Source organism: Lepidochelys kempii, chromosome 8, assembly GCF_965140285.1.
Source record: "Lepidochelys kempii isolate rLepKem1 chromosome 8, rLepKem1.hap1, whole genome shotgun sequence".
Taxonomy (NCBI): domain Eukaryota; kingdom Metazoa; phylum Chordata; order Testudines; family Cheloniidae; genus Lepidochelys; species Lepidochelys kempii.
This window is the reverse complement of record NC_136387.1, coordinates 49,436,134-49,459,252: the sequence shown is the minus strand read 5'-3', so window position 1 is coordinate 49,459,252 and position 23,119 is coordinate 49,436,134. Positions and strand designations below refer to the sequence as shown.

General features: G+C 42.1%; 1 protein-coding gene across 10 annotated transcripts in view; it reads right to left on the bottom strand.

Moving 5' to 3' along the window:
• Positions 1–23,119, bottom strand: part of RABGAP1L (RAB GTPase activating protein 1 like) — a 530,390-nt gene that overhangs the window by 103,392 nt on the left and 403,879 nt on the right. For 9 of the 10 annotated variants that reach the window (XM_073356445.2, XM_073356440.2, XM_073356444.2 and 6 more), the window contains one exon: positions 8,918–9,046. In XM_073356445.2, coding sequence (XP_073212546.1) covers positions 8,918–9,046 — 129 coding nt within the window. Of the gene's footprint in view, positions 1–8,917; positions 9,047–17,165; positions 17,782–23,119 lie in introns of those variants that run through there. The other variant, XM_073356448.1, reaches the window with a different exon arrangement.

The following is a 23,119-nucleotide window of genomic DNA, read 5'->3' as shown; positions in this document are numbered from 1 at the left end:
ATGTGACCATTGTTTATTAGCACTGTAGTGTCCAGGAAGTGGATCTCTTGTGTGGACTGGACCAGGCTGAGGTTGATGGTGGGATGGAAATTGTTGAAATCATGGTGGAATTCCTCAAGGGCTTCTTTTCCATGGGTCCAGATGATGATGATGTCATCAATATAGCGCAAGTAGTGGAGGGTGAGAAAACCTGGATTTGTGCTGGAAATGGCCCAACTTGATGATCACTTTAGATAAGCTATTACCAGCAGGACAGTGGGGTGGGAGGAGGTATTGTTTCATGATCTGTGTGTGTATATAATGTCTGCTGCAGTTTCCACGGTATGCATCCGATGAAGTGAGCTGTAGCTCACGAAAGCTCATGCTCAAATAAATTGGTTAGTCTCTAAGGTGCCACAAGTACTCCTTTTCCTTTCTCAAAGAAGATCAGGTTGGTTTGGCACAATCTACCTTTTGTAAAACCATGTTGTATTTTGTCCCATTTACCATTGACTTCAATGTCCTTAACTACCTTCTCCTTCAAAATTTTTTCCAAGACCTCACATACTACAGATGTCAAACTAATAGGCCTATAATTACCTGCACCACTTTTTTCCTTTTCTTAAAAATAGGAACTATGTTAGCAATTCTCCAATCATACGGTACAACCCCTGAGTTTACAGATTCATTAAAAATTCTTGCTAATGGGCTTGCAATTTCATGTGCCAATTCCTTTAATATTCTTGGATGAAGATTATCTGGGCCCCTAGATTTAGTCCCATTAAGCTGTCGAGTTTCGCTTCTACCTCAAATATGGTAATGTCTACCTCCATATCCTCATTCCCATTTAACAGGCTACCATTATCCCTAAGATCCTCTTTTGTCTTATTAAAGACTGAGGCAAAGTATTTGTTTAGATATTGGGCCATGCCTAGATTATCCTTGACCTCCACTCCATCCTCAGTGTTTAGCGGTCCCACTTCTTCTTTCTTTGTTTTCTTCTCATTTTTATGGCTATAGAACCTTTTACTATTGGTTTTAATTCCCTTTGCAAGGTCCAACTCTATTTGACTTTTAACCTGTCTCACTTTATCCCTACATGTTCTGACCTCACTAGCTGCTGTGACAACTAATGAGCCCAGAGGTGGGTGAGTATAAAGGTACTCAAAACCTTGGGAGGATACATAGTACTTTCTTTCTTCCCTGGTAGTGGTGGGAGGCAAAGAGGATGGAGTCTGTCATAGGCTCTGGTATTGCCTCATTAATTGGCAGAGCTACCTTGGAGAGAGACCCATAGATGACAAAATGTCAGCCAGGCAAAGTGAGGAGACTCTAACCTCGTCAACCTGTACACCTCAGTCTGCAGCCACTCTCCTTAATAACTTGTGATAAACATTAAAATCATCAGGATGGGGTGGAGTTGCCCCGGATGAAACAGCCTCATCTGGAGTGGGCAAAGAGGAGGCGGTAGAATCTCTTCTACCAGCTTTTGCTCAGGTCCTGGAACCTCTTCTTGACGCTCAATACCTGCTTGGTACCAGACTCTTCAGTGAGCAGACTCTGCCCTCCTAGATGAAGGCACTGAGTATGCACAGTGTGGGAAAGATCTGGAAGCTGGAGGAACTCTTCAGGGTCCAAAACAGCCACTGATACAGGGCAGGGCCCCATTGTCCTGGCCACATTCCCACAGAAGATCCTATTGAAGAGTCACGGTGGTAGGTTGACAGAGGGGATCTTTGAGGAGAGCAGTGGGTCCTGCTTTTGGGTTGTGAGATGTAAGAGCCCACCTCAGAGTCCAATGACAAAGAGTCCCCCTCTTCTGACCATAGTGGGGCTGATCCAGTCAGGCTGGGGACCAGTGCTGAGAGCCTGGTGATAGGGGGAGCACTGCAATCCTTGTAGGCTTCCTCTTGGATGGTACCAAGGGCCCGTGTGTCCTGGAAGCAGGCAACTGTGAAACCAGAGGTTGAATCAATGGTGGATCGGGCGTCAGTGCCAAGGGATCAGACTCCTTAAGGAAGGAGATACCAGCACCAACAAGCAGAGCAGATTTCTTGCTGCCACAAATGCCTCCGAGCTAGTCAGCACCAAGAGGATCTCTTGTTGCAGTGCTCAAGAAGTTGATGGTGCTGCTTCCAGCACCAGGCTCGACAGTGCTCCTTGCAGTACCAGAGCTGACTGAGCCAACTTAGGTACTGATTTGGAGAAAGAATGCTTAGGTTTCAGGTGCACTGTACTCACCTCCTTAACAGACTTAGAGGGTGGAGACCTGGCCCTGGCTGGGGTCTCACTGGAAGGTTTGTATTTCTTCCTTGGTACAGGTGAGACAGAATGGTGCTGAGATTCTGCTAAAACTGGAGGCAAGTATCTCACTGAAGCTGCAGCACTTGGCATCGAGTCAAACCAGAACGGCTCCACAATGGCCTGAGTGCCATTTCCATCAGCAGGAATTTCAGCCTAGCCTCCCTTCCTCTTTCGTTGTAGGCTTGAACTCTGCAAATCTGACACCAGCCCCTTATGGTCACTAGCATCGGCCTCGAGCAAGAAGCGCAGGGCTTGAAGCCTGGTGACGAAACTCTGTTTTGTGAATAAGAAACCACCCAAAACGGGGAAAACAACAAATCTGAAACATTTTGTTTGTTTAAACACATCTAAAACTTACTAACTATCCTAACTATACTGAAGATTAGACCAACTATATATATATATATATATATATACACACACACACACACACACAATATTTACAAAGAGAGAGAGACAGAGCACAAGCGAGCGCTGTTCTGGCATTGAACAGAGTTCCAATAACTGTCATGGGTGCTAAAAAGGAACTGAGGGGGGTGGGGGTAGAGGCGGCTCTGCCCTTTATAACTGCAAACAGTGGTGCACGGCAGCAGGGGGGAGCTCAAGCTGCCCAACGGGTTCCGCTATGAGAAAACGTTTCTGATGGCCGTACGCTGGGCACACCAACCTCAAGAGTGGAATGCACATGTGCCATCTCTCAAAGAAGAAATTAATGATAAATCAAGTTCAGCTGAAATCTTTTCACCAGGCTTGGCTGCTCCTAGGCTTCCTATAACAGGACTGCTAGATCCCCTCCCACCTCTCTTATGTTTGAATAAGCTAATGAACCACTTGCTTCAGTGAGTCAGCAGAACCCACTTAACATTCCTTTGCAGGAATAATACCTTCTAACAGGGTGGTGTTTCTCTCTCTCTCTCTCTCACACACACACACAGCCAGCCTGTGACACTAAATCTAAACTGACATTTTTCTTTTAATTTAATTCCATTTCCCTCCACTGCCAATGAACTAGGCATCATTCTTAACCTTGAGTTGTCCTTCCCCTCCCTCCAACACTACCTATTTGGATGTGCATACCTCTGCAACATAACTTAAGTGGGACAGTGCCTTGATTCCACCTCTGCTGAACTCAGTTGTGCCTTTATCTCACCCTTCAAACTCCAGTATGTGCAGAATTCTACTTTCTGCCTTCTTATCCATATACACAACTGTGTCCACATCACACCCTCAAACAACTCAGCTGACTTCCAATTCATTTTGGGATTTAGTTCAGAATTCCCTTTCCTGTTTTAAAAAGACCTCATGCTCTTGCTAGAGTCAACCTCACAGACTTGGTTTCCTCCTCCCTTGCTAAACTAGTATTGGGCTCCATTTCTCCCCACAATATGGCTACCTTTCATGAAAGAACACTCCTTTCTGCAGCTCTTACTATCTGGAAGAGCGTTCCTCTGCATATCTGATTCATTTGATCTCCTTCCCCTTTTTACATGTGGTATCTGTTCTCCCTGGCTTATCCCTCCGAATACCTCTCTCCCTTTGTTATTGGCCCTTTGGCAGACTGCTTTCATCTATTCACCACACACCATTGTTTCTTGTAATGCATACCATAATATTATCTTGTATTAATTAATGTTGTGAATCATTTAAAGATACAGTTTGCTATCCAAACAGATATAAAAGATATTCTTATATAGAAAATAAAATTGTACTCTATTGAAATTTATTTTTAAAAACTAGGATTAACTATTCTAAGAATAATTAATTTGAAGACGTATTGCACTGAGCTGGTTTGGTAATTTCTACTAGTTTGGGGATTGCATTTATGTGTGATACAAAAGTTTGTAACAATTTTAAACTCAAAATAGTCTAATAGCTTTGGCTGAATACCAGCAAACAGGTACTCCACTAGAAAAGTTGCAGGAGGACAAAAACAATGAATGACAAAAGATTTTAATGCAAAATCCTTTAAAAGGATAATAAACTGACTGGAAGAAAAACTGAGACAGCATAAGTATTCTGAGAATTCCATACTCTGCACAGATTTAATTTACCAAATAGAGTGAAAGTCATTCTAAGTTTGGGGGGGGCGGGGGGAAGACTCTTATTAAGCATATGTAGCCAAAATCACAGTAGCCATCATATTAGGTGGTAATAACAAAACTGTATCTGACACAATAAGTTAATAACATCATCATTAATATACTACCTTTTACGTTGAATGATTCCAAAATAATTCACAAACTAGGTATATACATAAAATCACTGAAATACAACCAGCTGGCACACAATGAACTGCACAAGAGTAAGGTGAGGGAAATTTGGGCCTAAGAAAATGGGCAAACTCCTTTCTCTTACAAAAAGTGCCATACGACTCTCTATGATGCCAACACAGAGCTAAGGCACTTCTATCTTTAAGGTCTCCGAAAAATGCATACAAAGTAAACAGCATAGAAATCAATTTATTTAGCTCAGCAGAAACCAGGCCTGAAATTATTCGAACCAGGATTTGAACCGTGGTCTGACTGAATATAGGTATGTCAAACCTGAAGCTTAACCTTTTAAGCCCTTCCCTTCCATACTTTCATCTCTGAAGGGAAGGATTCAAGTCCTGGCGTAGGTGACAAGTAAAAGGGATTTTAGTCTCAACCTTATGTTCACTTTACAAACCTTGTCCTTGCACAATAAAAAATTGTCAACCAATGTGACACAGAAATGGTTACCTACCTTTCTGTAACTGTTGTTCTTCAAGATGCATTGTGCATGTCCATGCCCAGCACATGGTTGTTGAAGATTTTCTCTTCTATCTGTACCTGTTGGGGTAGTTCAAGCTTCCTCTGCTGCCATGTGCTACTGGATGCAGGTATAAAGGGCGGAGCTGCTCTTGACCCCCCTCAGTTCCTTTCTACTGCATAGACTCCGATAGAGAGGGGTGGGTCATGGAATAGACATGTGCAACATATCTCAAAGAACAGTTATGGAAAGGCATGAAACTGTTTCTTCTTCAAGTGATTGCACAGGTCCATTCCACTATAGGTGATTCATAAGCAGATTGACCTGGAGGTGGGCCTGGAGCCTATTTGAACAGTGATTGTAGAACAATGTGCCCAAATCTGGCATCGTTCCTGGATTGAAGGGCTCTAGTATAATGAGAAGCAAGCGAGAGCACTGATGACCATGTCCAGAGTAGGAATTGTGCCAGGAAAACCGCAGTTGTGCGTGTGCCCTCGTTGAATGGGCTAGCATGCTAGCCGGTGGAATGACATTAGCCAGTTGGCAACATAAACACATATACAAAGAAATCCAAGAGAAAATCCTCTGAGAGGATACCGAGCGATCTTTCATTCTGTCAACCGATGTGATGAACAATTGTGATGATGACCTAAATGATTTAGTCCAGTCTAGGTAAAAAGCTGAAGCTCTTCTGACATCTAAAGAGTGGAGCTTTTCTTCATCTCTGTGAGCATGAGGCTACCGGAAGAAAGTTGGCAAACAGATTGCTTGATAAATGTGAAAGTTGGAAACAACTTTTGTCAGGTACTTTGGGGGAGGGCAAAGGTAAATGTTGTTCTTAAAGACCTTACAGGAGGCTCTGATACCAGACCTCTCCACTCGCCCACTCTTCTAACTGAGGTAGTTGCAATAAAACACAACACTTTCACAGAGAGGTGGAATAGAGAACAAGTCTTGAATGGTTCAAAGGGTGGTCCCATTAACTTTGCTAATAGGAGGTTCAGATCCGATGAGGGGGGGGATAAGTTCTTGTACACGTCCAGCCCTTTCAAAAATTTGATAGCAATGGGATTGGAAAAAAGAGATCTATTGTTCATGGATGAGTGGAAAGCAGAGAGAGTTGCCAGATGAACTTTGACAGAGCTAACTGCTAGATCTTGATGTTTCAAGTACAGAAGATCATCTATCAAATGTTGGGCTGGGACTTGCTCCAGAGGAACAACTTTCTGATGGGTCTAGATGGAAAAATGCTTCCATTTAGCCAGGTAAGTACTCTTAGTTGAAGATTTTCTACTATTTAGAAGTACTTCTTCCATGTTCTTTGAGCAAGTCTTTTCTAACAGTTTTAGTCATGAAGTTTCCATGCTGTCATGTGGAGGGCCCGCAATTTGGGGTGGAAGAGGCAGCCGTGGTCCTGGGAAATTATGTCTGGATTCAGCAGGTGAGACAATGTAGGTCTGACTGACAAGGTTATCAGGGTCGGGAACCAGTGCTGCCGATGCCACACTAGTACTGTAAGTATGAGGCGAGCATGGTCTCGTTTGATCTTGGACAAGATTCTGGGCAGTAACAGGATCGAAGGGAAGGCATACAGCAGGGTGTTCTTCAAGGGCAACAGGAATGCATCCGTCAACAAACAGGGCTGTGATCTCCTTGGGAACAGAACTGATGGCACTTTCTTTTGGTCCTTGCTGCAACCAGGTCCATTTGGGGAGTGCCCCACCATCAGAAGATCGACCTGGCCATGTCTGGACAATGTGACCACTTGAAAAGGACTTGCTCAACTGATCTGCCAGCATATTCTTCACCCCTGGAAGGGAAGCAGCTCTGACATGAACAGAGTTGGCTATGCAGAACTCCAGACACAACCAAATGGAATGTGCTCCTCCTTGTCTGTTTACATAAAACATGATGGCTGTTCTGTCTGTTAACACTAGATTTTTCCCCTTAATATGCGGAAGGAAAGCCCAACACACAAGATGGACAGTTCACAATTCTCTGACATTTATCTGAGCCTTTAGATCTTGGGAAGACCACAGACCTTGAGTCTGCAGCGACCCCATACGTACTCTCCAACCCAGTGATAACCCATCTAAAGAGCATGCTAGTTGCAGGGGAACAGTGGGGACCCCCCACAGACTTTCAGAGGGTCTGTCCACCAGTCCAGAGATGACAAGATTAGCACTGGTACTTGAACCACCATGTCTAGATGATGATGGCTCAAGGAATACACTGAAGCTAGCTACCCTTGTAGCTTTCTAAGATGCAGTCTGGCATGCTTCACTCTGTGCATAAGTAAGAGTTGTTCTGGTCACCAGCTTGCCCTTGTCCACCATCGCATTTAAGTCCTGCCTTCAGCTGTCTCGTAACCTCTCCTTAAACTTCAACATGTTATTCCACAAGGTGAAATCATACCGACCTAGGAGTGCCTGTTGATATGCAATCCTAAACTGCAGACCCCCACAGTAGCAGTATCAAAATTTAAACTGACTAAAGACCTAAAACTGAAACTTACAACTAACTACTATTTCTAAGAAAATGGGTATAATTTACACTGGAATGAGGGAAGAACTTGCAGTAGCAAGATTGAATTCATTCCAACAATTGTCATGGGCAGTTAGAAGGAACTGAGAAGGGTTGGGGGTGGCTCCACCTTTTATACCTGCACACACTGGTGCACAGCAGCAGAGAGCACCTGAGCTGCCCCGACAGGTTCTGTTGGGTGAAAAAATCTCTGACAAACATTCACTAAGTGCACACTCACCTACAGTGGAATGGACATGTACAATCACTTTGAAGAATAACTGTCAATCTTCATTCAAATGTAGAAGTAAATTGGAGTTAGCAGTGGTGTTCCAAATGAAGGCTGAGGTGCATTGGCAGCATTATTTGGAAAAATTTGCACAGCATTTGCCTTCTATAGGCTGGACTCAACTTAGTGCTGAGAGTCTCTCACTTTCATGAGATAAGTGTTTTAATATTAATACATACAAAGTAGTAGCCTAATAAAGTATTAAACTAGAAAAACAGAAAGAAATTAGTTCTCAGTAGTGCACTGTGATTTAATAAAAGCTTCATTTTCTAATTTTTTCCCAGTGGGAAGATCATACTTTCTGGTGATACACTCTCAGCCCATTTTGCTGAGCATTACTTACACAATTCCAATTAATAGAAAAGCCTCAAGACTTGAGTTAAGAATACCCCTTTGTATTTAGGACCAAAATTTGCTACCAAATGGTTACGCTCTACTTTTATAATCATTCCAACAGAAAAATGCCAGATCGAAGAGGAGACCAACCAGCAACATCCCACCTCTACATCCTCTTGCATTTTATCAATTTAAAGTCATTATTTCCCCTAGCATAGACTTACGGAAGAACTGAGAGCGTTTCCCCAGATTAGCAATCCATCACTACAAAAACACGACCCTAGTACAGAGCTCCTAAGAAGCCCATTGTTTGCAGATAAGGCTCTGGCTAGGGTACCATTTGGACAGAGGACCATTGTCTCGGTAAGCGTAAACTGGAAAAGAGATTGTCTTCTACTCCAAAACATTTACATTATAAAACAATACCTGGCAGATGAATAGCCCCAAAGGCAAGACACCTGGTAGCCCAAATTAATAAATGGCTGTGTGAGCCTCAGACATACCATCCAGCTTTTTAGTCTTTTGATTATTTACAAATTAACTAAGTGACATCTCTACTTTTACTTTTCCAACTATAAATCAATTTCCTTATTCTACTTAGTTGCTTTATTCAAAGCAGAGTTTGAGGAAAAAATGCCCGATTCATTATTTTGTTTAAATATAAAGAGTAAGAATTTCACTTTTATTTCCATGTTCTGCTGCCTCTTTCCCTCTATACTCTTTGGTGGAATTAGAGATAGCGAAGAACACTCTTACCTTAATGTTGCAGGCCTGTTCCATCAGTCTTCTAGCGTTCTCTTCTGCTCTGTACCTCTTTGGCAGCTGAACTCTGAAGAATTTTAAAGCCCCTTCAAAATCAGCCTGTAAAAGGTCCTCCTTTGAGGTCTGCAATGAAATACAGATAAGAACTATTATACACACAGAGAACATCCATACCTACTCTATTATTGGATTTATCATCTGCTAAATTTATTCCAAACAGCCATCGTTCACATTAGCTCAAAAAAAAAAAAAAACAAAAAACCCCAAACCAAAAAACAAACAAACAAACAAAAACCCTCTAGGACAATGGTTCTCTAAACTATACCTTATAAGATGAAATAAAAAGTCAAGAGCACATCCAGAAAAATCCCAGGCAAAGCAGCATGATAAGAGGACTTTAACAAGCTGATGTACTTATCTTTCCATACCTGGAGGCTGAGAAAGTGCATCTGGCAAAGCCTGTCAAGATGGAACTCAGGGACAGAAAAAGCTAGGTGGAGAATTATGGTGTTTTTGAGATGGTTTGTGCTTCTTAGGTTGTTGCTGATTTCAGTAACTCCCTGCTAGAAAGACACTGTATATGGCTGCAGACATGATCAGCAGACGTAAAAGTGCTTCTGAGTTATAACATGTATCAGCAAATCATTAATGTGGAGGAGCCTGTGACACTAAATTCATATGTAGCACTGTGCCAGAAAAAGCATTACACCCCACCTCTGTATTTTTCAGTTTAATGCTTATCACAGTGGTATTGAGCCAAAACCATAGCCAGTACTGTACTTGGAAAAGCGAAGAGATGAAGATTCAACAGAAATCCAGTAGTGCTGCTGACAGGGTAATATGAACAGTTGCATAGAGATTAGTATTTGTTTCTGTTACTCACGCTTTACTAAAAATATATGTAAAATTTAGTATGATTAACTTCTGCATTTGAGAGAACACAAAAGACTACAGCTACATTTTTCAAGTGTGAATACTATGATGGGGCAAGGCCAGATGGCTACAGAAAAGTAGTGGGAGATAGATATATAAGCTCCAGGCTAAACAAATCCCTGGTACCAGGATAAGTTAAATGGCAGCTGCTCCAGGTCAATTAAGACACCTGGGGCCAATTAAGAACTTTCCAGGGAGAATGCTAGGTTGATTGGGACACCTGAAGCCATCAGGGACTGGCTGAAACTAGTTAAAAGCCTCCCAGTTAGTCAGGTTGGTGTGGCTGTCAGGAGCTGTGGGAGGAAGTTGTGCTGTTGGAGAGGCTGAGTAGTACACACCATATCAGGCACAAGGAAGGAGGCCCTGAGGTAAGGGTGAAGTGGAGCTTGAGGAAGTGGGGGCTACTGTGGTGAAGCAGCCCAGGGATTGTAGGTGTCATGTTTCTAAAGGTCAGCTGCCATAGCTGATACTGTTAGGGTCCCTGGGCTGGAGCCTGGAGTAGAGGGCGGGCCTGGGCTTCCTGCTTTGCCCTCCCCTGATTAATCCCTGAGACTAGGAGACAACAGAGATTGTGCAAGGGAGGATAGCTTCTCCTCACCTTCCTTGCTGGCTTATGATGAAAATGGCTCAGTAGACTGTAACCCTTGTCTCTAGAGAGAGAAGGGTTATGTGGAGGGTCACAGTGAGCCTCTGAGGCTACCGAAATCCGCCAGGAAACGTGGGACCCATGGAGACAAGGACAGAGCTTTGTCACAATACCCAACTTCCATGTGTACACTGCACTAGGTTTGCACACAGGTCAGGGTTGCACATATGCAATAGGTGTGTGTGCACAAATCCCCAAAGTGAACTACTCAGTTTCCCAAATGAAGCCTCACCAGTTCAAAATCTCGAAGTCGTCAAATGAAGATTGGATGACTTTCTGGAAGATATGCTTTAGTCATACACAAGTGATTGGGCTCAATACAGGAATAACTGGATCAAATTCTATGGCCTGTACTATGCAGGAGCTCAGACTAGATGTTCTAATGATCCCTTCTGGTCTTAAAATCTGTGAAAATCTAACTGGAGAAAATGATCCAGATGCTTTCAGTTATGAATCAATGCTACACACTTTGTGAACCTGGATATTCTTACTGCAGGATTGGCTCATTTACATATAAATAATTAAATCAACTATATAAACACTATTTTTTTTAAAAGAGCAAATATAATTTTTCCCAAATGCTTTAAATTATAATTATATTTCAGTAAAAAGCTGCAGGCTTTAAAGCATGTACCAAAAACAGTCAAGCATAGGAAGTGGCCCAGCTGGCCACAAACAGCTCTTTTGAAAATGCAGTAGCAGCTGGGCCCAGAAAAGATGGAAGGAGGGGCCTGAAAGGAACAATCTAGTTAAGCTTAATACAATTTTTAAATGGTACTCAAGATTGTGCAGGTGTTTACATTTTTGCTCCCATTTTTATTACAAAACATTTTTCATAGTGAGTATACAGTGCATACATCAGAAAAAAGGCTTTAAAATTCCTTCAGATTGTGTATCTAATTTGTTAAAGTGGTAGGAAGAGCCAGGGTGAATTTTCCTGATCACTAATCTCTTGAGTAGTTTAGTGCATGAGGATGGCACCTGAAGTATGCCACTTCAACACTGACAATGTTGCCAGTTATTGACCCATTTTTATACCCCTTTTTGGGAAACATCATGGAGAAGGTTATAGTAGGCGAACTCTGGCAGTTTTTGGAGCCTTTGGATTTCCTCAGTTGGGCTTAAGGCCCATGTATGGGGGACAGACTACACTGGATGTGTTGACTAATGACATCCACCTAATGACTAAAGAAGATCAAATGTCCATGCTGATTTTTTTTGGGTGTGTTGGTAATCTTTGCTACCACTGATCACAAGATATGGTTGATAGGTTCATGACCCCTCAAGGAGTAGCTTAAGTTGCTTGAGTAGCACTGTGTGCATGAGATTCCAGAAAGCAAGTGTTGTTCTACCCCAAAAATTCTAATGAAGGGTTCCACAGGGATTTTATGTAGAAGGAGCTCAGATACTATCCTGATGGAGTTCTAATAGATGGAAGGACTGCTGACAGAATGTTTTCCATCCAGGTTCTGGACTTCAAAAGTCAATGCCAGAGCCTTGATTTCTTAGCCTTCCAGCCACACTGCAAGTCCCATCTTTTTGCCAGGCTATGATAAGGAAGGGGATTGAGTGCTGGAATTACATTATCCTATTTTTATGACAGGTTTCAGAGTAGCATCCATGTTAGTCTGTATCCGCAAAAAGAAAAGGAGGACTTGTGGCACCTTCTCTAAGATGCCACAAGTCCTCCTTTTCTTTTTGCGGATACAGACTAACATGGATGCTACTCTAAAACCTGTCATTATGCAAGGCACTGAATTTAGCTGTATGGAGTGGATAAATGTGTTAGTCTCTAAGGTGCCACAAGTCCTCCTATTTTTATGTGACTTTTTAGTTTGAAATGGCCTGGATTAGTCTGTTCACTTGTGTTGTCTGTATTCTATTTGTATTTTTTAACTAATATATTGCACCAAGAGCTCCAGATAGGTGCCCTATAAATCAGTTAAATCAACTCAATTAAATACACACTACAATTTCTCCAGTATATCTTAATATGATATAGGGGTAGCAGAGAAGAGAAAGCGCTACTTGAAAACAGGCACCAAAGTATCAGTCTTCAAATACACTGTGAGACAATTTCCCCCCACCCAGCAATGGGACTTTTCAAATGTATTCCAAATGCATTTTTGGGGTCCAGGACATTGTCGGGACCATTCTGAATGCAGTTCTAGGCAGCTAGAAAGTCAAGCCCTTGCAACAGCAAAAGCACCACACTCCCAAAGCAGTAGTTCGTTATAAAAAACTCTCAAAGCATTGAACCAAACTTTGATGCAAGCAACTTGCTAAGAGAACCAAATTTTGTTTTGTATAATTTACATGTATTATTTTGTTCTCCCAAGCTATTCATTTTACTATTATTTACTACTCATGTAAATAAGAACTATTCATACGAGTAAGAGTTTACTGGATTGAGCCTATAGCCATTGAAAAGTACAAGTTATGAAGTTTTAGAGCAGGTACACAGTGTTTAGCTGAAGCCTTAATATTTGGACTTTTCTATTTCACAATGCATTTTTAATTTTAAAAAAACCAACCCTGTTAATTGAAACGTTAAAGTTTTGCAGTGAAAAATCACATGAAGTCAAAAAATTCCAAAGTAAAGATTCTAAGAATAATGTTCAGTGATTGCATTTGCGTATGTCTTATACTCTTAAGTTGTTCAACAAACAGAAATATTTAGCTACTTATTAGAACAGGAAAGAAAAAAGCAACAGAAAACAGTATATGCGTGTGTGATGGGGTGTCCACTGCACACAAGACTGGAAAGGGTTAAGGTGGGCCAATTAACTGCCCAGGTTGCACCTGGAACAGGAGCCAGGGAGCAGGGATTGATTAAATGGGGCTCAGCTGGGCAGGAACAGGAAGAGCCTGTCTGTATAAAAGTCCAGGAGCTGAGAACAGGAGGATGCTGCAGAGGAGTAGTCTACAATCGCCCTCTGGGAGGTGTGTTTGGGGCTACAGAGAGTAGCCTACAGTTATCCCCTGGTTGGAGGGAGTTTGGCTGGCACACCCAGAGAGGTGGGAGAGCCAGCAAGGTAGGAAAGGCACAGGCGAAAACAGCAAGGAATAGGAGTGCAGACCTTGACTGCTGATTAGAGGGCCCCAGGCAGGGGTTTCCCTACCAGCTAGTGAGGAAGTGGCACCAGCTCAGGCACTCTTCCCGCTCAGTACCCAGCCGGTGCTACTCCCTCAAGTCAGGGGACTACTTAGCCACCTGATTCCCCTCAGCTGTGGCCTTTTGGGTTAATTAGCCCCCTTCTCAATCTGCATTAACCCTTTCAGGGTAAGTGTGGGGTGAACACCCATCATAGTGGGTAATACAAATTATACTGGTGTTGACACTGTAAGCCTTCCATTTTTTGACTTTTTGTGATCCTTAATGATGGATCAAAGAAGAATTCTGGAGCCATTCAGCATACAAAGATCTGTAAACTTCTTGGCCTGCAGTCAATCCGCTTGTTTTAACAAAAAAACTTTGTAAGCTTGGTGAACCAACAAGTCCAGCTGTGTATGTGTACATGTACACATGTGTACATGTGTTGATCAGTTTTTGTGTATGTGGGGACTTAAGGACACTTTCTAGTACTCAATAAGCAGCTTTCAAATGGTTGTGTTTTTGTTAAATTGATTTTTCTTTCAAACCAAAGAAAAATAGTAGATCTCAAAGATGTCCATGGCCATATCAAGTTGAAGTTTCAAATTTCAGCCTGTTTCATCACAGCTGTGTCTTTAAAAGGGTGGGCAAAAATGTTTAGTTTTTTTTGAAATGGATAAAGTGTGTTTTTGTAGATGTGTAAAAAGCCCTTCAAGGGATTTTACTGAAACCAGAAAAAGCACTTTCCACTGAAAATGTGCAGTTTTGAATAACCCTAAGCATGAAACAGGAGAAGAGAATGCACACTGTTTTGAAATTATGGGCAGTATAACATACCCACCTTGATTACTTTTTTCAGTGAGTAGACAATGTCACAATGAAGCTCCCCAAAATAGTTAAGAACATGCAAAGTGGAAAATGTAACTCTGACTTGTTTGTTTTAATTTAATTACTCTGTCCTGCTTTGCAGAAATTTCCAGCCTGCTTCAGTAATATCAACATCAACTCTGACTCTAATTGTTACCTAAGAAGTGATGAGGTATATGAGATTCAGGGTCACCTACACTGTACACTCTGGACTTGATTCTTCACTGTCTTGTATCTTGTATAATCATTTACACCTACCTGTACAGAGTATAAAACACTACCACACCAAAATGGCAGCATTTTACACCCTCTTTGACCAAAGATCAATGTCTGCCCAGAGCGCAAGGCAGTGGAGAGTCGGATCCCGTTCTCTCTAATTCATTTCTAAGTTCCCTACCATTATATTTGTTTTCTATGTGAAATACTCTTATCCTATACAGTTTCCCATCTGTAGAATGGGGATAATGATATTTACCTCTTTTTGCAAGGTGCTTTAAGCTCTATGGATGAAAAGCGCATAGATAGGAGCTAGGTACTACTATTATTATTGATCTTGCACAATATAAAATCTACTCTTCCAAGACAAATAGGTCAAACTGTATGTCTCTTATTTAATCTCTTACATATTCTAAATCTGGTAATCTAAAATCAAGGATTATCTGCTAATTTTTTTTAAAGCTTTGCATCCATTCCTTTTACATTGATAGGAGAAAATCTGCAATGGTATATGTGACATGGTTCCCCATAATGCTGCCCTGTAAGTATTAGTCATGGATCCCACATCATTAGCCACTCCAATAAGATAAATTGAACTACTGTACTTTCTACCAGAGTAGTGAGAAAACTTTCTGAGAACCAAGGCCTTGTCTGTTAGAAAATGATCTCCCTTTAGCGTACATGCAGTTTATACCGGCAAAAGAGTGCATTTGCCAGTATAAAAATGTCGTGTAAAAAAAAAAAAAAGATCACAATGCTAACCAACAGTACCAGCACAAGTTTTCGTGTAGACCTGGCCTAAGCCTTATGCACAATGGATTGACATCCACAAGTGCACTGCTAATAACTCTGTGACTGAACATACACAATGTCTCTTGCCAATTCTCTCCAGTGCAGCTATGTCTACTCACAGACTTCCAAAAGGCACTGTAAATTAAGACTTGCAAAATAATCATGAAAATGTATCGGCCCAAACATAAATTCAAGGACTAGACACGCTCAGTCTAACCGTGATGATAATGAAGGGAAAAACCCAAATGAAATTACTGCTATTTCAGTTGCCTTTCAACAAGTATACTTGACTCAGGTGAGAATTTTACAGGCTGATGTAATTGCTATAGAGCATATTTTTCACATCACTCATTAATGGAATATATTCTGCATACAGCTCAGGATTTGGGCGCATTAGGAGTGCTACAGGGGGAAGCCTGGATAATGCTTACAGTTTGATTGATTCAAACCTGTTATTAGCCTCTTTTTATGATGAGAACTAAATCCATACCCACACCAAATGATGTTGTTCAAATTTGTCATCACTTTTCATTTCAAGTAACTGAAACTACTTGGTTTTTGATCTGATGTCTCACGATGCAGAAGGAAGGGAGTATTCTGGTGAACTTCCTATGCCTTAAACATCCTATAAGGAACAGAGTGTCACTTATCTGGGTCTACTGCAGAAAATGGACATCAAGAATAGGTTTCTAAAGTACTTGTAAAAAACCAAGCTTAGGTCACTCTAGGAATAGTACAGGATTAGTTAGAATATGGCAATAAAGAAAACCCCCTGTCCCTCTAGAAAACCAATTCCCCATTATAAAACTGTCTGGGTCCAGCTAAAGAACTCCCTCCTACACACAATAACCAGCTTAGTTGGAATATTTATGTTCATCTATGAAATACTGGATATTAGATAACAGAACTGCTTTGGACTAATTATACAACAGAACCACAGCCTGGTTTAGTTAGAGAACCATGGAAGAAAACTGGACAGGGCTGGCTAGTGATTTTCAGTCTTTTAGCTTAACTATTTTGTGTGTTTGGCTTTGTTCTTGTGCTACTGTACAAATGATAAGCAGGTCAGACATCTCTGTATCATAACAAGCCACACTAGCTTCAGGCCATTACACAGACACACAGCTCAGGTGCTCCAGCAGATAAGAGCATCTTTAACCATTTCCTTCCAGAGATAACTTAGACATTTTACACCTTGCCAGCTGGATTTTCACAGTCAAGCACAGAAATGTTAGAAGTAAGCAAATGTACAGCATCACTGCTTCAAATTATGGATGAAATTGCCTGCATGTCTGAAATTAATCATTGGCATCAGGAGTTAAGAATTCCGAATGCTAAGCACCGATGCATTCTGCATTAGTATTTGGGAATGAGTAGGACATACTGCACTAGCAATCACGATGAAATGGAGAACAAAAACATTCAAATCTCTCTCATGCAGCCCTAACTATGATCCTCACACCAGTTAAGGAGTGGCACTGATGGGCTCAGAAGGGAGTATCCATCCAGTCTTCCTTGGCTAGAAGGGCAGTGAGCAGAATTCAGTGCTTCTTAGGTGGGCTGTGTAAAGGAGGGGGGAAAAGTGGGGGAATCCTCATGTATCTAACAGCTGCAGAGGATCCTTGGAGGCAGAGGGAGGGGAAAGGAGGATGGCAGATAAGCTATGAATTAATTTCAAGAAAATGTGATCTCACCGCAAGCAGCCGAGGCACAAACAGGCGATGCCCCATCCCAAGAAGTTCCAGCACACGACATGCATACTCATTCACCAGCTTGCTCCTCTCGTCATGCATGTCCTGTGACTTTTTGATGGGTGGTGAAAGCTTGGCAGCTGGGGTTGTGCAAGGTACCCCCTCTTCCATGAGCAATAAGCAGTAAGTATCCAGAGTGAGAATCGCAGTCTCTTAGCCACAATCTGAAAAACTACAATATTATAGGAGCTAGCCTCAGGTCTCCCAAATAGGTTCACACTTCTGTCTAGAGTAAGGAATGCCAGCTAATGTCTTACAAAGAGCAAGGCATCTTGCTATGAATCAAAGAAGAATATGATCCACTGTAATGGCTTAGCAGGAGTCCAAAGTAGATTACAAAAAACAAACCAAAGAACACATGCATCTAAATATATCTGGAGAGCAGAAAAATGGCAGAGAATGAGAGCAGGAAAGCTCTGATGGGAGAAAGGCAAAGGATAGCTAGCAGGGCCCAGTGCATCTATGAATGTGTGTGTGAGCAGATAGGAGCAGCAGTAAGAGCAATAAAACCAGGGCAGTTATGAAGCTGCAAAGAGAAAAGGATGAGCTCATTGCACTCCCTGATTCGTGACAATCCTGGCAGCGGCTGCTGCTGCTGCCTCTTGCTGTGAATCAGTAATGAAGGGGTAGGAAAGGAGGGGGAGGGGAGAGAAGGAGGTAGGTGAATGAGCATGCAGTGTGTGTCTCGGGGGAGAATGCTGTAATAAGAAGCCAATAGTGAGCTGTTGAACCAATGAGCTCCCCCTCCCAGTCTACCTTAAATCAATGTTAGCCAGACAGTTTCTGCTGTTGAATCCTGAACTCACAGATATATGAACTACATCTTCTTACCATTGCTTAGAGAAAATCAAGAGACTGCCAACCAATATATATACCTTATTCATATCTGCTTTTGAAAAACACAGACAGATTCAATACTGTCCACATATATGTGGGTAAGGCAAGACACTACAGTCCCTCCTAGATTACTGCATGGAACAGTGAGAGATGCCAGGGTATACTGATGGACTACTGATAGAGAGAGCACAGCACCTGGATTCTAAGAAGCTGGAATGACATGGCCTATGTTTGTTTCAGGTAGTATGACTTCAGGAGCTGTTTCTGAATGTGGAGAAGATTTGCACTGATGGAACAGAAAGTATAAAATATGATAGAAAAGAAAGAACTGCAAATTTGTCGGGGGGGAATGCTGTGATGTCACACCTTCAATTGTCTTCCATTTCTCCCATGCATGGAACAGGCCAGATACCTCTGCCATATGGCTAGATATACTGTACCGGGTTCTACTTCATCTCTCACTGGGAGTGAGCTTGAGAAAGCATGCTTTTTATGATGCTCTGCCTTTAAATCATTCAGTTAGAAAATGGACTGTCTAACAGAGCATATCTTTGGAACAATTCATACACTAGACTGAAAACTAAAATAATATCCCTGCCTAAGCAGACAGATAATGGAATTCTACATATTTCTAATTTATAGAAAGATGGTAGATTTTGTAAAGCTCTAAAATGACAAAGATATGATCCTTGAAAATTGCACACATTTCTGCAAATACAGATTAATTTGCAAAAAGCATTTGACCCTGGACTTTCTATATCCAGGATAACCCCCTTTAGCAGAGCTACTAGCCAAAACATTATTTTGTAAGAAGTGAAATTCCACAATACAGGGTCACCACATTGAAATCACAATCAGAATGCTCCCATATGAGTAGTCTAAATGTGAAGAAGATTTGACTTAAGACATGTCTGGATAAACTCTGCAACAGTAGTGAAAAATACTAAATTGAAGTTGATACAATTCAGGCTAATGCATCATCTATATTGAACTCCATTAAAACATGAACACATTTTCTTGGACTGACAAAGAACTGTACGGGAAAGGTGTTAGCAAAAATAACTTCATCCTCATAGGTCATCTTGGTTTACTGTGACAGATGAAGTGCATGGGGAAATGGCTGGAGCAGTCGTGGAAGAAACTATGGGCTAGCAACAGCTGACTATGTCCAAGATTCCTTAAACTCTTATGCATGGCTGTGCAGGAGGCAAAAAAGAAATTCTTCATTTTACTCTCAGCACCTACATATTTGCTCTAGCAGTATATAGCCTATTTAATCCAAGCAATCTTCTCCTGGCAGTTGATTTGAGTACATCCTGCTGCAAGGAAATATCTTATTTTGCAGAGCATATCATTCTTGTTTGGACTGGGCTGTCTGGAGAACAGAATTTTGAAGGAGGGGAGGCTAGACCATCTCTGATTTAGTTAAGGTTAGTGATACCCACTGAGGCTTGGGATCTACAGGGAGTAAGTACTTTGATCCACACCCTGTACCTGGCTGTTGAAGGCTGGTAGGGAAGTAGTAGGTCCGTGATTGGTAGATTGTCCTAGCACTCTTAAGAGAAATTGTGTATGACCTTTGCACAAGAAATCTTTACTTGTAACAGACAATCTGACCAACTATAATCTTCCATTTTGGGTTAAGATTATGGAGAAAGCTCTGATATTCTAGAATCCTCAGATCTTTGATCCTTGCCAATCTGGCTTCAGACCAGTTATGGAATTCAGACTGCTCTGGGGAAGTACTGGTTGAAGACTAAAGATCAGGAGTCCATATTAATAGATTTATTAGTGGACTTCAGCACTGTTCATCATGAGGCGGTCCTGACTTGCTTAAGGCCCAAGCAGGAAGATAAAAGGTTGCCTTGTAACATGATTCCAATGAATGCTCTTGCGTAATTGTTTCAGTGCATGGAAGGTCTCACGTGGTTACGCAAGATTCTAAACAATGTATCACGTCTAAACAATGTATGGGTAGGTCCACTGTGGGGACTAGCGAGAAAAGGACGTGTTAACCGGGTTGAGAAAAAGCTGAGGAGTTCCACTCAGGAAAACAAAACAACATAGTGGGTTTTTTTCCAATTTTGTTTTTGTATTTTTGAAGTATTTACATGAATATAACATATGTTGGAGAGTTCGCAGGTACTAGAAATATTAGAATCAAGTTTCAATCTGTGAATAGATTCACAGATGCTAAGGCCAGAAGGGACCACTGTGATCCTTTACTCTGCCCTCCTGTATAACACAGGCCATAGGACTTTCCCAAAATAATTCTAGTTTGAACTAGAGAAGACGTTTTAGTAAAACATCCAATTTTGGCTTAAAAATTGCCCATGATGAAGAATCCAGCATGACCCTTAGTAAATTGCTCCAGGGGTTAATTCCCTTCACTTTTAAAAATATATGCCTAATTTCCAGTCTGAATTTTCAGTCTTGTTCGACCTTTGTTGGCTAGGTTGAGGAGTCCATGATCATAATCAAAGTTTCAAAATGAAAACTTTACTTTAAAACGTTAAAAAGGAAACAGTGCGACTATGAAGGTTCTTGTTATGCCTACTGGGAAACACAAAGGAACTTACAGAACTGTCTAGAAGCATAGAGGGTGGAATGACTGGTGAGAGAGGCAGGGCTAGTGGGTGGAATCAACAGGAGGCAGAACCGTTTCATTCAGCATTTGTCAATTTTTGAAAGACCTGCACTCTGATCAACAGACCTCAAGCCAATTTTAATAGACGGGGAGCCTCCGCTATTGTGTTCTTTTGTTTTACTTACAGAAATGCAGACTTTTCATTTTGGATAAGGTTTGTTTCTTTTTATGTATGAAGAATGAATATGCTTGTGAAGTGAATACAAAGATGTCTCTTTACTCTAGCAGGCAAAGAAATAATGAGATCCAATTGCTGGGGGCTGAAGCAAGACAATTTCAGATTGGAAAGAAGGTGCGATTTTTAGCAGTGAGGATAATTAACTACTGGAGTAGCTTCTCAAGTGATGTGGTGCATTCCTCATTCCTTTACATCTTTAAATCAAGATTGATGGTCTTGCTAAAAAAGAGCCATATTGTAACAGGTTTCAGAGTAACAGCCGTGTTAGTCTGTATTCGCAAAAAGAAAAGGAGTACTTGTGGCACCTTGGAGACTAACCAATTTATTTGAGCATAAGCTTTCGTGAGCTACAGCTCACTTCATCGGATGCTACCGATGAAGTGAGCTGTAGCTCACGAAAGCTTATGCTCAAATAAATGTGTTAGTCTCCAAGGTGCCACAAGTACTCCTTTTCTTTTTGCATATTGTAACACTAACTCAACTAAGAAGTTATAGGTTTGATGCAGGGGGTGCAATCTATGGCCTGAGTTGTGCGGGAGGTCAGAGCTGAATATCATAATGGTCTCTTTTGGCCTTAAAATGTGTGACTGACCGTATTTTTTTTGCGTTTCATTTTATAAAACCTTTAAGGGTTTTGTTTTGTTTTTCAAAACCCTTCCCCAGTTTTTTCCTTGGGAAAATAATCTTTTTTTTTTTTTTTTGAAGGGATGTGTGTTTTTCTAATAAGCCGATGATGATCTGGTGTCTCCATTGCATCCGAACCAGAGGGTACAGTGGAATGTTTCTCTCTATGGATGGAGTACAATATATGCAGCTTATTAGCAACCCCTCAGTGGACAGCCAAAAGTTGCCATTAACCAGCAGTTGTCAATAAGTGAAAGGCAGATTTGTAAGGCTGCAGCCAGGGAAGGAAGCGCTGGACCTGCCCGAGCTCTGGTCACAGGCAGGTTTATGGGGGCTTCAGCCAGGGAAGGAAGTGCTGGGACATCCCGAGCCCTGGATGCAGACAGATTTTGGGGGCTGAAGCCAAGGAAGGAAGCGCTGGGACATCCTGAGCCCTGGAAGCAGGCAGGTTTATGGGGGCTTCAGCCAGGGAAGGAAACACGGGGCTACAGGGTACCTCTCCCTGGACTCTCCAGGCTGCGTTCTGCCTTGGCACGGGGGGCCTGGGCTTGATACAGGTCAGCTCTTCCTTCCTTGGCTGCAGCCTCACAATCCTGCATGTAGCTGGGGCTTTCCATGGGGTGCAAGGGTGCTGGGATGTGTGGAGTCCAGGTCCTGGTGCCAGGGCAGGACACAACCTGGAGAATGCAGGGTGAGGTAACTGTGCCAGCCCATTGGCCCTCAGTGCCCTGATCCCTCTGCAAAGCCCTGGCATCTGGGTGTCCGCCTGCTGCCTATCCTGGGGTGTGGGCTCCACAGGTCCCAGCACTTCCATCCCTGGCTGCAGCCCCGCAAACCTGCCAGTGACTGGGGCTTTCCACAAAAAAGTTGTCAATAGCTGGCATGCCTGTTGCCAGTATCCAGACCAATTCACGTTGTAGCCCATTGTACGGTATCAGTTCCAGGCAGAATGGTTCTATTAACAAAAAGCGATTATTAACTAGGCCAGTATTAAGCAGAACCTCCTGCAATTGGCACACGAATGAGAGTGAACAGACTGAGTCTCAATCCGGACTGAGCTGCTATTAGTAGGCTGGAAGAAACAACAGGAAGATATGGCAACAATTACCTTAACCCCTCAGATTGAGAGTGGGTCTGCTGTTTGTCATTCAAATTTGCAATTTGGCAGTCTTGTTACACTCCCAGCTGCTGCAGTTTTATAGCACAAGTAAGCAGGACATCTTATTTCCATCTGTTTCTTGTCAGGAAGTTCCAGCACTCTCTCTCTGATGCAGACCTTACTGCCATTCATGCAACATTAGGCTATTGCAATGGGCTCTTCAAAAGGCCACTCCTTAAATCAACTCAGAAACTGAGGCTGTTGCAACTGGGAGCAAAGCGTGCAAGTTAAGCAGCTTGTCTTGCAGTCAGCACACAGCACTAGTACTCTGAATCTCCACGGGCTGCTCATTAGCTTCTCAGTGGACTTTAAGGTATTGGTTCTGACCTATATATCCCTAACTGGCCTAGGGCTTTCTTCTCCAAGAGACTCTTTCTGCCCATGCGACAATGCCACAGTTGAGCTCAGCAGAGATGCATGATGAGGAGCTCCCTGCTAGAGAAGTAGATGCT